This window comes from Chelmon rostratus, chromosome 7, assembly GCF_017976325.1.
Source record: "Chelmon rostratus isolate fCheRos1 chromosome 7, fCheRos1.pri, whole genome shotgun sequence".
Lineage (NCBI taxonomy): Eukaryota > Metazoa > Chordata > Actinopteri > Chaetodontiformes > Chaetodontidae > Chelmon > Chelmon rostratus.
This window is the reverse complement of record NC_055664.1, coordinates 11252074-11266963: the sequence shown is the minus strand read 5'-3', so window position 1 is coordinate 11266963 and position 14890 is coordinate 11252074. Positions and strand designations below refer to the sequence as shown.

Below are 14890 nucleotides of genomic sequence, written 5' to 3'. Positions count from 1 at the left end.
GTGGAGCTCAGCAAACGGTCAATCATGAGCAAAAGTGTAAGCAACGAGTTCCCAACCACAAAAAGCCAAAACCCTCTTTCAAGACACATCCATCCCAGTTCTTCACTCCTCTTCATGGTGGTTAACCCGTCTTTAATAACTACTTTTACATTCTTTTTTTCCATCAGAGACAAGATCCCGTGTCTTGGAACGCCACCTTCACCGATGCATCCCGGGACGTCCTGAACATCCGTTACACCCTCCTGCCCTACCTGTACACACTGATGTATGAGGCTCACACCAAAGGAAGCACCGTTGTCAGGCCAATGTTGCATGAGTAAGCACAGACCACACGGCACACGCGGGCCTTATCCTTCAGTCATGGCTCAAGCATTACATGCAATCACATCATCAAATCAAGTCGGTACCAAGATGGATCCTTTCTCCTGATTTGGTGCCAAGATACCCTGATTCTCTGTTGCATTGCCTGTCATTGGTATGCAGAATAGAGCATGTGGTGGTCACTAGACTAAAAACCTATTTAGGTAGAGCTTTTATTGAAGTGCTCTGTCACATTTTCATCCTCAGTCTGTTTCAATGTCCAAGTAATTGTCAACCAGTTGTCGAAAAAAACACCTCCCTTACTAGTTATTGCTCATTTGAATAACTTTTAAAAAAATGTGTCTTACCTGCCACAACAGCTGCCATTCAGAATCCCTTGAGCAAGGCACTTTGTGTTTTAATTCCAGCGAGACTGTTTCAAGGCCAACCAAAGATGACTGTGTCCATACTTGGCAGCACCCAGATGTGAATGTGTGAAACTGTATGAAAAAAAAAAGAGACATATTTTTTCCTTTTAAGAGACTCTTCTAATGTCACAGATGGCATTTAAGGAGCTGGCAGGGTTATTTGGCTTGCATCTTCAAACCATTGGATTCTGAATGAGTGCTTGAACAGTCGTCTGGGCTGAGGACACAGGAGGGAGTGTTAGGAAGGTTTTTTTTTTTTTTTCAGTCAGGTTTAATGGCATCTGTGCTGCTGTGTCCCAGGTTTGTGACAGATAGAAATACATGGAACATCTACAGGCAATTCCTATGGGGACCTGCTCTACTTATCACCCCTGCTCTTGACCCGGTAAGCACACACATACACACACAGTTTTTGTTTTTATTTACTTATATCATCATACAATAACAAGCATATCACAGACATTTCACCTTTGAGTCATTTCAGATAAATTCGTCTTCTTTGCCATTATTTCTGCATGATTTGGTTAAACTGGTGTTGTAATTGGCAGGGAGTCACGAGTGTGAATGGCTACTTTCCTGATGCACGCTGGTACAACTTTCACACGGTGAGTCTATAACAACCAGAAAACAGTTAGAAAGACTGAAGCCTTGCCTATTTTGTCTAATGCATTGCACAAATACTGCCAATGAAGATGCACCTACACAGTGAAGCATGTCTCTGGTGCATAGTGCTGAAAAATAAGTACAGTATCTTCTAATGAAAGAGATATCTGACTGGCTGGTTAGTGTATGAATAATGTGCAGGCATTTTGATAATATTCCTCACATATGAAAGTACATCTGTGCATCATACCTTGTGTTGAAGATGCAAAGTACTGCATCGATGAGATGCAAATTAGTTTTCACGAAAGCAAATATGTAGTCAAAGACAACAAAAAAGAGAGAGAGACAAAACCGGCACAGCTACAACAGAAACCCAAATGACAGTATTAACAGCAGACATCTTTGACAACATCATTAAGGAGCTTCAGCTCAACAACTGCAGAAGGCGCCTTGATGACAAAAACAAACATCCTATCGCTCTGTCTCTTTCTAGCTAGGGGACTCCCCATCTGTTAGACAGCATCATAAAGCCAAATAAAATATGAGAAGTAACAGCGTACAGTTGGGCATGAGATGGTGGAGAGGAGTGGTTACCTCCATTAAACAGAGAGGGGCAAGCTGTTCCACAATTGACCAAGGACAAAGGGGAAAATACTGTTAAAAAAAAAAGAAGAAGAAGAAGAAGATGTTTTTTGGCTTGTAATAAATTACTGAAATGCTTCAGCCTTTATAGATGTCACATATTTTACTGCATGCTTTGTGATTTAATGGCGCACAAATGCCAATTTGCCACAAAGGAATTGTTGTATAAAATGAATCAAACTTTGATTACCCACAGTATTTCCAGTTCTTTAACAGTATGGAATTATTGCTGCTTTCATCAGGCTGAAGATATTGGAGTGCGTGGCCAAAATCATTCGTTGGACACACCCCTGACCCAGATTAACCTTCATATCAGAGGAGGATACATCTTACCCTGGCAGAAACCAGAAAACAACACAGCAGAGAGGTACGTGTTCACACATCATGGCAGCTCACAACTGCAGGTCCGCACTGTGTGTGTTTAGTGTGAAGGATGCGTGTTTCTGGTCTATTTGTGCATCAATGCCTGTACATCGATGTATTGCCGGAGTGTTCAAGCGTTTCAAAGACTTTGCCACGTATGGCCGATGCTCAAAAACAGAAATTGCATCTATGTTCGTTGAAAGCAAGAGGCAGCGAGAATGAGAGAGACGGTTAGCGGGTGATGAGTGTTCCAGCAGCAGTGAGTTCAGGTGGATGCCCCCAGCAGGAATGTTAATGTATTTGTCCTCAGCAGCAGGTATAAATAGATGTTGTCCTTTAGCAATATGCTATAACCCTCTCTACCCTTTTTGTTTCAGTCGGGGAAATCCTTTAGGACTGATCGTTGCCCTGAACGACAGCGGCATGGCCGAAGGATCATTCTTCTGGGACGATGGAGAAGGAATCGGTAAGTTAAAGGGTCACCCTTGAACATTCACACATGCACACACCCACACATATGCAGGCAATGTCCGTCTGTCTTTTGTTGGTCCAAAAAACCACTTTGGTCCAAACTGCAATATCTCAAAAGCTATTGAATGGATTGCCATGAAATTTTCAATGTCCCCCTGATAAACAAATTCAATAACTTTGTCAACTCCTCTTGTAGCACTATGATCAGGTCAACATTTAGTCACACTTTATATTAAGATGCACATAGTCACCATTTACGAATTACTTATGAACATGCATATTAGCATATTGGCTCTTATTAATGGCTTATTCTGGGGCTTAGGGTTATTAAGGGTCATGGCTGGGTTATGAAGAATATCAATAAGCAGTAATTAGGAGGTTATTATGCAAAGGCTCTCTCAATGGCCTAGTATATTACAAGGTCATGCAGGATGAGGCATTAATAAGTGCTTTATAATGACTAATAAAAAGCCAACATGCTACTAATTTGCATGCTAGTAAGTAACGAGTTAATGGTGTACCATAATATAAAGTGTTACCCAAAATTTGTCAAATACTTTGGTTTATGAACAAACACCCAAACAACTAATGACATCTTAACAACTCCCAACTGTGCTTTGTGTTTATTGCTAATCAAAACGCAAATGTTAGCATACCTGCTAAACATAAGCTTGATAGCAGTGTCACTGTTAGCATGCAAGCGTATGGTAGCATTTAGCTCCACCAGCTGCTAGCACAGCTCTAGACTCTCAGTCTTAGGCTGCATTGCGTAGGAACATGCATCCTCCAAACGCCTCCGGGGAGAAAATAAAGTGAAGATCGGGGAGTGGACAAATTTCACATGCTGATCCAGGATTACACCAAGATTTACGTTTACGTTATTTTGCGATTTAATGATGAAAATTCCAGCGTTGGTGTTTAAACGGCATCAGGCAGAATTTTCATCTATCGATCTACAGAAGTCAGGAAATGAACATCCACAGGAGCGCCTTCACCTCAGTGTGTACAGTAGCAGAAAGCACATGGAGTTATTTTTACTGAATATGGCTTTCTTCCTAGATTTTATCAGACAGACGCACACAACTACAACATAGCCTCTCTACACTTTCTCATTCGTTCACACACACACACACACACACACACACACACACACACACACACACACACACAGTGATACACGAACAGAATCAATCGCAGAAGTGTGCTTTTGTGAGAAGATGCACTCCTCTGTGAAAGGCATGTTTGTGTTGGGACAAAGAAGAGGGGGGAGATAAAGAGAGAACGAGGGATGACAGAGAAGGGGAGTGACAGAAACTATTACAGTAATTCCCCGTGTCGCAGCCTGGAGATATGCTCTCCATCACTCCTCTTTTATCTGCTCGCTTGCTCGCTCCTCTCTGCCGCGTCTCCCCGTCTGTCTGCAGCGTAGCCTCCCCGTGTCTTTCTTGTTTGCTTTGCCTCTTGCTATGGCGCCTGCTTACCTGTACTATCTGCTTTTCTCGAGTTCTGCATGTTTGAGTTGCACTTCAGAGGCTTTGGCTGTTCACTCCGCTGTCAGTCAGACCGACTCACTGGTGCATTAGTCACTCATCAGCTATTGCCTCATTCGTTCAGCCAGTCCTACGCTCAACTCTGTTATTTTCTCACTTAATCAACCAGTAAAAGTTGAGGTAATACTGTGTGATGTGGAAATATGTTGATGAGTCTATCAGTCAGTAATGTGTGATATTAACCGGTGGTGGAATGCCACAAGTACACAAATTTCAGTTCCTTTTACTTTACTTGAAAAAGCTATTTTTAATTCTACTCACAACATTTCAGAGAAAAAGACTGTAAATCTTTGCTTCACTATACTTACTTGGACAACTTCAGTTCTAAGTTACTTTGCAAATCAAGATTTTTGCACACAAAACATGAAAATGTACAAGTACAGCTGAAATGATGAGTCAACTAATTGATTCAGATTTTTCATGTAAAAGTAATTCATGGGTTTAGCTTCACAAATGTGCTCTTGGTCTCTGCTTTTCTCTCTAAATACTACTTAATGTTTATTTTGAATAATTCTGAGGTTCGGCCTGTGTACAAAACAAGCATTGCGAGGGTGTCGCTTTGGGTTGTGGGTCTCCTTGATGAGCATTTCTCACTTTTTTCAGAATTTTTACAAACCAAACACTCACTCAATTAATGCAGGAAATAATCAGCTGCTTAATCTATAATGAAAAAAAACATCAATTAGAGTCCAATATAAAACATAGGTAAAAATTAGCTCCACCTTCAGCACAACAACATAAAATCCTGCTTTTCCATGAATGCATGAGGAATAACAATCTAGTGCTATAATTTATAACAGTATAACAGTCACAGGGGACATTTGTCTGCATTGAACAGTCTTACATACTCTTTTTTTCTGATCATGCTTACATACGTTACTTATTACAAAATATTTTCAATGCAGGACTTTAACTTGTGGCACAGTATTTTTACAGTGTTTTATTAGTATTTTAGGTTATATAAGGATCTGAATGTTTCCTCCACCACTGATATTAACTCAACAAGTCAATCAGCTAGTCAGCTTCTAATTTATTCATGCAGCTACTCAGTGTTTCATTCACTCTTTAAAGCACCCCTCCACTACATGACTCACTCATTTATCCACTTCATCAGGCTTTTATTTACTTGTCCATGCAGTCAGTCAAACGAATGTGAACTCAGTCCCGCGGCCATGATGAATACTCACTTATTCACAGAGTCCCTCATTTATTCACTTCTCTGTCATTCATTCAGGTAGTCACACACCTGTTTTCTCTGTCTCTCCACTGTCTCCAGTTCTCACTCTGTGTGTAATTCACTCTTATTTTCTCTCCTCAGACACAGTCGGGAAAGGAAAATATCTGCTGACCTCCTTTAAAGCAGAATCGGTGAGTTCAGGGGCCAACTACATGTCACATCTCTTTTTTTTTTCTTTACCGTCATTATTGCTGTTAATGCAGCAAGACTGGAGAATAAGCCCATACTTTGACATGCAACGGGGCTGTGGTAGGCGGATGTCAAAGGCTAACTGTTGGAAACCATTAGCACAGAATTCATGTCTGACTCCGGGGTGGTGATTTGAATGTAGCTTTTACCCCTTTTTGCTGGTTCGAAGTTCTTACTTTAAAAACTCTTTTTTTGACACTTGTATCAAAGCAATGACACGGCACTATTGTAATAATCTAACAGTAGATTCATTTTCATTAAACTTGAACCAAAATATTGAGGAGCTTTAACAAAGAGGAATTTATGGTCTTTAATAGAGCTACAATGGTGAGGTAGTGGAGAGGACTACACTGCAATTTTACTGTCCTGTTTTTTTTATTGCTTTGATTTGCAATTTAACAGTCTTGTGCATGTCATGGTGACATCATTCTTACAATTTCAACAATTTTAAGATGGTGGAACAAGAAATAAGATACTGTCAGACGTAAATCAGATGCCCCAAGAGTGACAGTAAGATGCGAGAGCCTTTAGTTTAATGCCAAGACCAAGCCAACAGCCCTGAAGTCACAGCTTCATTTCCATCGAGTGCGAGGCTTTTGGTGTGCACACACCTGTTTAGTGTTTTCACGGCTCCAAAAGAACGTGCTCGCACCGGGGTGGTTGGGGTTGAGCACCTGTGGTTGCGTTTATGCAGATTACAGTGCATTTACGGTACTACTTTTGGCCCGGAACTGCACTTACATATCTGCCTGCTCAGACAGCCTCTCATCACAAACACAGCCACAAAGAGCAATTTTGTTGGCAAAAGCACAAACGCTGATTTCAAAATGACAACAGAAACAGCAATGTCCATTGCACTTGCCTGTTTCACCTCATACAGGTTTGAACGTGAATCAAAATGCAACTTTCAGTGTGATCAAAGCAGACTGTCCTGATCGGATCAATGAACGACGACCAATAATGTGATCCACAGATGTCTCCCTCAGAGTAGACTGAAGATTCATCCAGAATGCATGAATGACATGCGCTTCATCTACAATCTCTAATTTGATGAATACCTGAAGTGTAATAGGTTAAACACCTTACCTTAATAAATTATATTTAATTAACTGATATCAGGACATGGCGATATGTCCAAGAAAACAGATACATACTTAGATGCATTAAGAGGTCTCCCAAATGAAGCCACAAATGTTGCTCTGTGTGCTTGCATTTGTCTGAGCGGCAGAAATTAGGGTGCAGTTTAATGCCAAAATGGATGCCAAAACTGTGCCGCTGAACCGCATCGATACAACCACAGCTGCATCACCCCACCGACCTGGGCACATGTACTTTCATGTGGCGCCATGGCATGAACAAACTGTTAAAAAGAATAGATATGTAAAGAAGGACAGCAGATATAAAATCATGCCTTCGTTTGCACCTCTGCTGACATTGTTGGATGTGCAAAAATAGTCCCCTAAGAGTTTGTGTTGCATGTGCTAAGTCTTCTGGCCAAGTTCAGGGAGAAGTGAGTGTTTACCAGGCCAAAGCTTGATCACATTTCGAGTCCGACATGACAGACACTCCCTAATCACTGGGACTAATGGGACTAACCCAGCCCTATTTGCTTCTTAGCCAAGCAAAGGCACACAGACACACGTTTAATCGCAAACATACACACACACACACACATTCATACATGCGCGCATCTACAGTACACACTCACACACATAGTGCGACCACGGCCAAACATCTGTGGCTGTCCTCTGCCTACCATCAGGCTCATTCCAAAGCAATTTCACACAGCGATAAAACAGGCACACTGTCTGACAGCCAAGGGGGGGAGAGAGCAAGAAAGAGAGCGCAAGTGTGTGTGTGCGTGTGTTTTTTTTGCGTTTGAATGTACTTGTGTGTGTGTGTGTGAACAGGCAGATGTGAGAAGATGAGGATAAGTTGGGCAATGAGGCCAGTGCTGCCTGGCAGATTAGCAGATCGTATGCCATTTTGGATGGCTATCCGAATGTAGATATGTGTGTGTGGGTGTGCGTTTGTGTGTGTTCTTGTACCTCCATATGAGTGTACACTTCAGAGCGAGACCATTACTTCAAAGTGAGGACATTTTAGCCTTCCTCAGCTTTTAAGGAGCCGCTAAAAGCAAAGCATATAGAGCAAAACTGATTCTACGGGGATACAAAATTAATGATATGGCCAAAGATACTCGAATGTAAAATCTCCCCCAGTAAAGAGATGAAGCATAGATAGAAGAGATGTTATTTCATATGAATCAAGATACAATGTACATTATTTTTTGCATTGTATTAATTTTATTTCTAATAGCCCTCTTTATTTCCTTGTTTCACCCTCTCGTCTCCAATACTTTCACTTCCAGAACAAACTGTCCACTCAGGTCACCCACAATGGCCTGGACTCCGCTGACATGTTGAACCTGGGTGTGGTGAGGGTTTGGGGTGCAGGCAGTGTTGCCGTCACAAAGGCGTTCCTAGACGTTAATGGAGTGCAGTATGACCTGACCATGCAGCACAACAACAAAACTCAGGTAAGAAGAGGTTCTGGATGTTCACCATTTAGCTATAATAGAAAATTGAGTGATGATATAAAAAATGCAGTTAGCTAAATATGCATCTGTATGACATCAACATTATGCTACTATTAAAATAACATGGCCAAAGGGAAAACAATAACAATGCAACAACAGAGTTTACATCCATGCCAATGCTCTTGGGGAATGAAAGGCCGCAGTGTAGGCTGTGACCGTGTCGTTGTCATCCCTGAGTCCTAACCTCAGCGGGCTAATAAGTAAATTAATCTCACACCAAGTAAGCCTTGTAAATTTGCAACCTTGCAAACCTAACCAAGTTAGCGAACAATTTATATGGGCTAAAAGTGCTGGCAGTTAAAACTTTGTCTGTCTTTTTTCGTTATTCTTTTTGTTATTTTTTGTATGTTTGCATGCACAAAACTACAGGGGCGCAAAGTCTCAAAAAATACCAGTTCTTGCATAATGTTGCTTTAAATTACAAGTTCGTCAGTTTTGTACAAGTTGGATCAATTCTAACTAAAAATAGAATTATGTGCTTTCTGCCATTGTGACAATGATAAACACAATTCAGCAAACTGCTGACCAATGCCATCAAACACAGGGCATACATTTTATTTCACTGACCATGAAACAGATCGCCTCACAGTGCAGCCACAGAAAACCATTTGGAGAAAACTGAAAAATGTGACAGTGAATTGCCTCACAGCACTCGCTTAAAGACAACTCTCAACGTTTGTATTCAAAACTACTTTTTCTGCAAAGTCTTATTCACTGATCATGACGATCATCAATACTAGACGGAGGCGTCTGCTAGCAGGGATGGGAAACTTCGTCGGTAATGGAACAATATTAGCTAAAACGTATACAAGCGCACACATTCCGCTGCATCCCACAAATACACTCAGTTAAATTTCTGCTCTAATAACCTCAAAATAAACATATTAATCACTGTCTAACATGCATACAATCAATGCGGTTGCATTTAATAGTTCACTTTGCGCGTTCATATCATAGCTCAGTGAGCCTCTTTCATCATTGCATGCACACATTTCATAAACACACCCCGGCTTTCAAGTTGACTGAGCAATTCCCCGCCAGTCAAAAACTGTCACTACGGCTACAACAACAATAACACAAAACACAGGTTCACCACCCATTCCCTGCTGTGCCACACTTTGTCATCTAATAGCTGTAATCAACTCTGCATCCCCCCCGACACTGTTCTTTTGTAATGAACACAGAGCTGAAGACTTGACTCAGGACCGCAATTTTAAAGCGGCTGATATAAAATGATTGTCACTTCTTCCTCTCCCTCCCTCGATCATCTGCTCCAGTGGCTGAGCAGAGAGAAATGTGACGGGGAATCAGGAGGAATTGTGTACACAAAGCCAAAAGACATGGCCTGTTACACCACTTGATACATGGCTATATTCATTTGTCCAAAGTGCCTTGCAGAACCACAGTTACTTTCATTTGCAGTGGCCATATTGTCACTTTGTTAAATCAAAAGAAATTCCCACAGTATTTGTGTGTCTGTAGTCTTCTGGACAGCTTCAAGGTCAACTATAATGGCGGTTACAAAAAACATGTTTCAAATAAGTTGGGACAGGAGCAACAAAAGACTGGGAAAGTTGTGGAACGCTCCAAAAATACCTGTTTGGATCATTCCACAGGTAAACAGGTTGATTGGTAACAGGTGATAGTTTCATGATTGGGTATGAAAGGAGCATCCTGTAAAGGTTCAGTCTTTCACAAGCGAGGATGGAGCGAGGTTCACCACTTTGTGAACACATGGGTGTATAAAGGATGTTACTACATGGACAGCTCAGGAACAATTCATAAATGAACACAGTTAGCATGCAAATTGTGTTGTATTCTGCTTTATCGATGTTTTACACAACTTCCCTTCAGTTCTTTTGGAATTAGGGTTTTACAACATGCAACCCAGACGGGACACTTTCTAGTGAACAGATGATCCGTTGTGGAGACCCCCGATGGGGAGCAGCAGAGAGAAGGAGAAAAAGTAGCTAGAGCTAGAGGGGATTCAGTTTTTTTGCACAAGGACACCAAATTAAGGCTTGAGCTGAGGTCATCCAGCTTCTTTTATCACTCAGTGAGATCGCAAAGACAGGAGGCATAAGAAATGTAAAAATGCAAATGGGAGTAAGGATGCAGAGAGGAATGTAGATCATGCGGAAGAAGAGTGTAGGGAAGGTATACAGCTATCTTACAGTGAAATGTTTGAGGTGGAGGTGGGTGATATGGAGGCTTCCCACTTCAAGAGTGTGAAGCAGAGGAAAAAGTCAAGACAAGGCCAAGTTTAAGAGGATAGCACGTGTTGTTCCCCTCTACCCATTTAGCCTGTGATAAAATATTCCTGTCGAGGTTGTGTACTGTACTCAGTGCACTTATCAGGAGCATGAAAATGATAGCAACGGCGGCTCCATAAATAACCGGAGGTGGAAAAGCCCAGAAGGCTTTGATTTATACTGTTCTTGGAGAAGATGGACAGGGAGAAGCAAGAAGAGACGGCAAGAATTGCAGATGAAGAAAGTCAGAATGACAGGGATTTTTTTTTGGAAGTATGTGTGTGTGTGTCTGTGTTGAGGATGCAAGGATGGGTAGAGAATAATGAAAAGTCAGAAAGACAGTCCATCTTTGGAAGGGAGGGAGGGAAGGACAGAGCGCTGGAGGAGAGGGTGCATGCATCACAGCAAACAGATGGAGAGAAGAAAAGAGAGGTGAAAGAGATAAAATGGGGAGAATGAAAGATGGGAGGGAAGGAAGAAGGGCAGGGAGGAAGGAGAGCGAGGGAATGAGGATGACACAGTGTGCGCATGGTAATAAGTGGTTTTTCAGTTCGAGACAATCCATTCATCTCCTTAAGTATTGTCTGATAGGGTAACAACTTGAAAGAGGCAGTAAGCAGCTGGCACTGTCATTTAAATACAGCGAGGTGGGAAGAGCTATTTCTGTCTCTTTATCCCGAGCCTATACAGGCCTTTTCATACCGTCATATGTAATATCTTAACACATGTATAAGCCCAGGCTCGTTTTACTTTACCGGGGATCCGTGCCGTTTACATGACATGAATAAAATGGGATTATTTCCCTTTAAATCGGATACAAGGCACAGAGCAGGAGCAATGTACTGTACATTTTCATACATTCCTCACATAAATTCTGAAGGACAAAAAGTTACGAAACATGGAGCAAATTCCATCCACCCATGCATTTCTTCTTCCTCACTTATGTTTACACGCCACAATCTACCACGGGCTAACATATACAATACAGTACATAGACACGCAATTATTCACACTCACATCCACTCCAAGGCAGTCTTGGGATATGATGCCAGTACAGACATCAAACCATAAACTGAAATGACCTCCATCTCTTGCACATTTACATTTTTAACAGGCGTGATCTGCACATTGCCTTTACAACAGCATAAAACCAGACCTGGTAACAGAAATAAGAGGAATGTGACAAGGGAGTTCAAGAAGCCATAACTTCAAATCTGTATCAACTAATATATAAATCATCAATTAGAAAAGTATAAAACAGAGAAAATTAAGGACAATTTGAGACATACAAACTGAGCAGAGGAATCTGGGAACCAATCAGATAGCAATCATACTAATATGATTAACTAAATGCTGATTAGCTGTGGTTAACTAAATTGAAAAATATATAAAAGAAAAGAAAGAACGACATCACCAAGAGTGAATCAGACATCGTGAATTAACTGTGATGACAATTTCAAAGAAAACATAATGTAAAACTCTTGATAATGTGTTGGTTGGAATTCCATACCTGTACGCTGCAATATGTAAAGAAATATATGTCTGGTTTTATAACAAGCAAGGTGCACGCTTACTGAAACTACATATTTCTCTCTTGTGTCTGCAGGAGCTGGTTATAGATGCTACTCCAATAAAGGTTCCTGTGGCTCAAAATTTTACACTGACATGGACGACCGGTGTCTGATCAACACGGCACAGTTTCTGTGTTTTGCAGCTAAATAACGAATCTGCAGTACCTGTACATAATGAATCATTGCCATAAATTATAATGTAAAATAAAAGCAATGTTTTCTGAATAGAGAATCACCTTTATGTATCCCTACACTCATTGGTGAGCCTACCTGTGAATGTATTTATCGTTGAAACTGTTTTTTTTGTTTGTTTGTTTTTGTATTGCTGTACTATTAAACCTTCAGCAATATTACACCACATTGAGTGTAGGCAGAAATAATTTTGTGATCATTAATGACAATGATGTATTAACAATGAATGGGGTTGGATGGTAACTATTGTGTTTCAATATCCTCAATACAGAACAATAAATGATTAAAGTGTTCCATATAAACCATGTCTACAGGCTTTTTTTTATTTATAAACTGTGACATAAATTTTAATTTCAACTCATGTTTGTGTTAATGCCCATGATGCTTTATTGGTTGGTTATATTTCCCCCTTGGCAATAGCTGCATTATTTCAATAAAATGCATAAAAAATGTTAATGTGAAGACAGAATAACAGCAGTACAAAAATTCAAAACTATCTATCATTTGTGGGCCTACGGGGTAAGCAGGGTCTGTGACTGTGAGTGGCCGGATGGCCGGCTAGATACTCCCAAAGCAGCTTCTGAAATGTCTCAACTCCGAAGGCGTTAAAGTACTTGTTCTATACGTCGTCAGTTTTTGTAAAACCCAAAAGAGCATAAAATATCCTAAAATTGGAAAATACTTCCTGTTGATGGCCCAGCTGGTTGTTGTGACCACTCCAGCCCTTTCCATTGTGGGACACAGTAGGCGAGACAGACTGGTCCCGTACACACTGAGATTTCTGGCAAATCAACATGACATCTGGGTATTTATGGCACTCTGCTGATTTTGCCTTTGTCTGAATACTGCATACCACCTTTTGGCCAAATCCATACATACTGCTAGCATAGCAGGCAGTGTTGAAAACATCCAGTGTCTGCAGCTGCTCTGACTGGGACACTGATATTCTAAGGAGAAAAAATTTCCCTCTAATGTCCTCCGGCTGCTCTCCCTCAACTCCCTGTGATTTGTTTCCTGGTGGGTAGACAGCTTTACAAACCGCCAAATAACTGAATGTTAGCGTTAGCTAACATCGTTCAAATGAATTTTCTAATTATGAATTACCATTCACAGTTCAAAAGTTTTTAGGAGGAATTTCACAGTTTCGATCAGTTACATCAAACAAAACAGTTCAGCTCATTGAAAAACCTAACCTGCATGTTGAACTTAATACATTTTAATACGTTCCAGTATTTTTTTTTTTTTTACGATGAACAGAATTCCTTGTTCCTAATTTCAGTTATTGTCACATTATCCACTTAATAATGGAGGAAAAAAGTGTTTACCTATTTTTTGTCCACAACATATTACCTGCAGAGTGAGCAATTTTGTGAAATTGTTCTGGCCCTTATTTCACTACACAGGAGCATCAGTAGACAACCAACTGCTGTGCAAAATGAGTTAACAGGTGTTTATAATAAAATAACGAACAGCAAGAACTAATGACCAGTGGAGGAAACACATGCAGCATCTCAAGAAGTCTGCTTTTGATAATTGGAAATGCTTTGACTCAAGAGAGGCATGATGCTGTGATTAATTCCCTGCAGCACACCAGTCACCAACTGAGGAACAATGACTCCAGTAGAATTATTAAGTGCAGTTTTTTTTTTTTCTTTTATTTCACGCCATTACCATGTTTCAGTACGAGTGGGCCCCTTTGTAATTCCACAGTTGCACATTTGCATGCATCGGTACGTGTATGGGTGTGAGTGGAGGTGTGCCAGGAACTAGACACTAATTATAGTTCTCACCTGCGGCGAGCTGTCTACCTGCGCTTAGTCTCATCCCATTACTTTCCCATATAATGATGCAGTCATCCATTATTCAACCTGCAGTAAATGTAATGATATCAATTTTGCTATGGGCACCTCAAATTGATTTCCACTGTAATCGCCACTCCACAGGTAGCGGTGTACAAGGGGGTTTACTGCTGTATGGTGTATGTGGGTATGTGTCTCTGTCTGTTTCTGTGTGTTCTGTTATTGTGTTTAGATTTTAGATTTGTGATGATTCAGTTTAGCTCAGTCTTCAGGTCATATGTGATGTTGAAGAGAAAAGTTCTCTTTTTTGACTTCGAAAACAAACTCAGCCGCTCACGAGTGCCAGCGGGACCAATCGAGCCAGCGCTCTGATGAGGCGTTCTGCCTAGATCCAGTGATTGGGCAGCACCTGAGACATGCATATATGCGATGGGAGCGAGAAGGGGGATCACTTGAGGGGGTCCGCAATTTTATCAGGGTGGACTTCGTTATTGATCACACATATTACACTAACATCGGCAATATCTGCAATAGCAGTCTTGAACAAAGCTGCTCACAGAAAGTCGCTACTTCGCAGCTCAGTGATTTCATGCTGTATGCTGTCAGGCACATCAGCTTGCTCCACATTAAACAGCGTCACAAATATGTTCAGTTCCTTTTGTTGACTTTTCATGTCCTGAAACCTCTCACCAAA

At 40.9% G+C, this 14890-nt stretch overlaps 1 protein-coding gene across 1 annotated transcript in view; it reads left to right on the top strand.

The window, feature by feature from the left end:
- The window catches only part of si (sucrase-isomaltase (alpha-glucosidase)), a 65122-nt gene extending 52804 nt beyond the window's left edge, over positions 1-12318 (top strand). Inside the window, exons 40-47 of the mRNA XM_041940740.1 lie at positions 168-316; positions 1029-1113; positions 1277-1333; positions 2216-2340; positions 2714-2802; positions 5676-5725; positions 8155-8322; positions 12241-12318. Coding sequence (XP_041796674.1) covers positions 168-316; positions 1029-1113; positions 1277-1333; positions 2216-2340; positions 2714-2802; positions 5676-5725; positions 8155-8322; positions 12241-12318 — 801 coding nt within the window. The remainder of the gene's footprint in view (positions 1-167; positions 317-1028; positions 1114-1276; positions 1334-2215; positions 2341-2713; positions 2803-5675; positions 5726-8154; positions 8323-12240) is intronic.
- The last annotated feature ends 2572 nt before the right edge of the window (positions 12319-14890 follow it).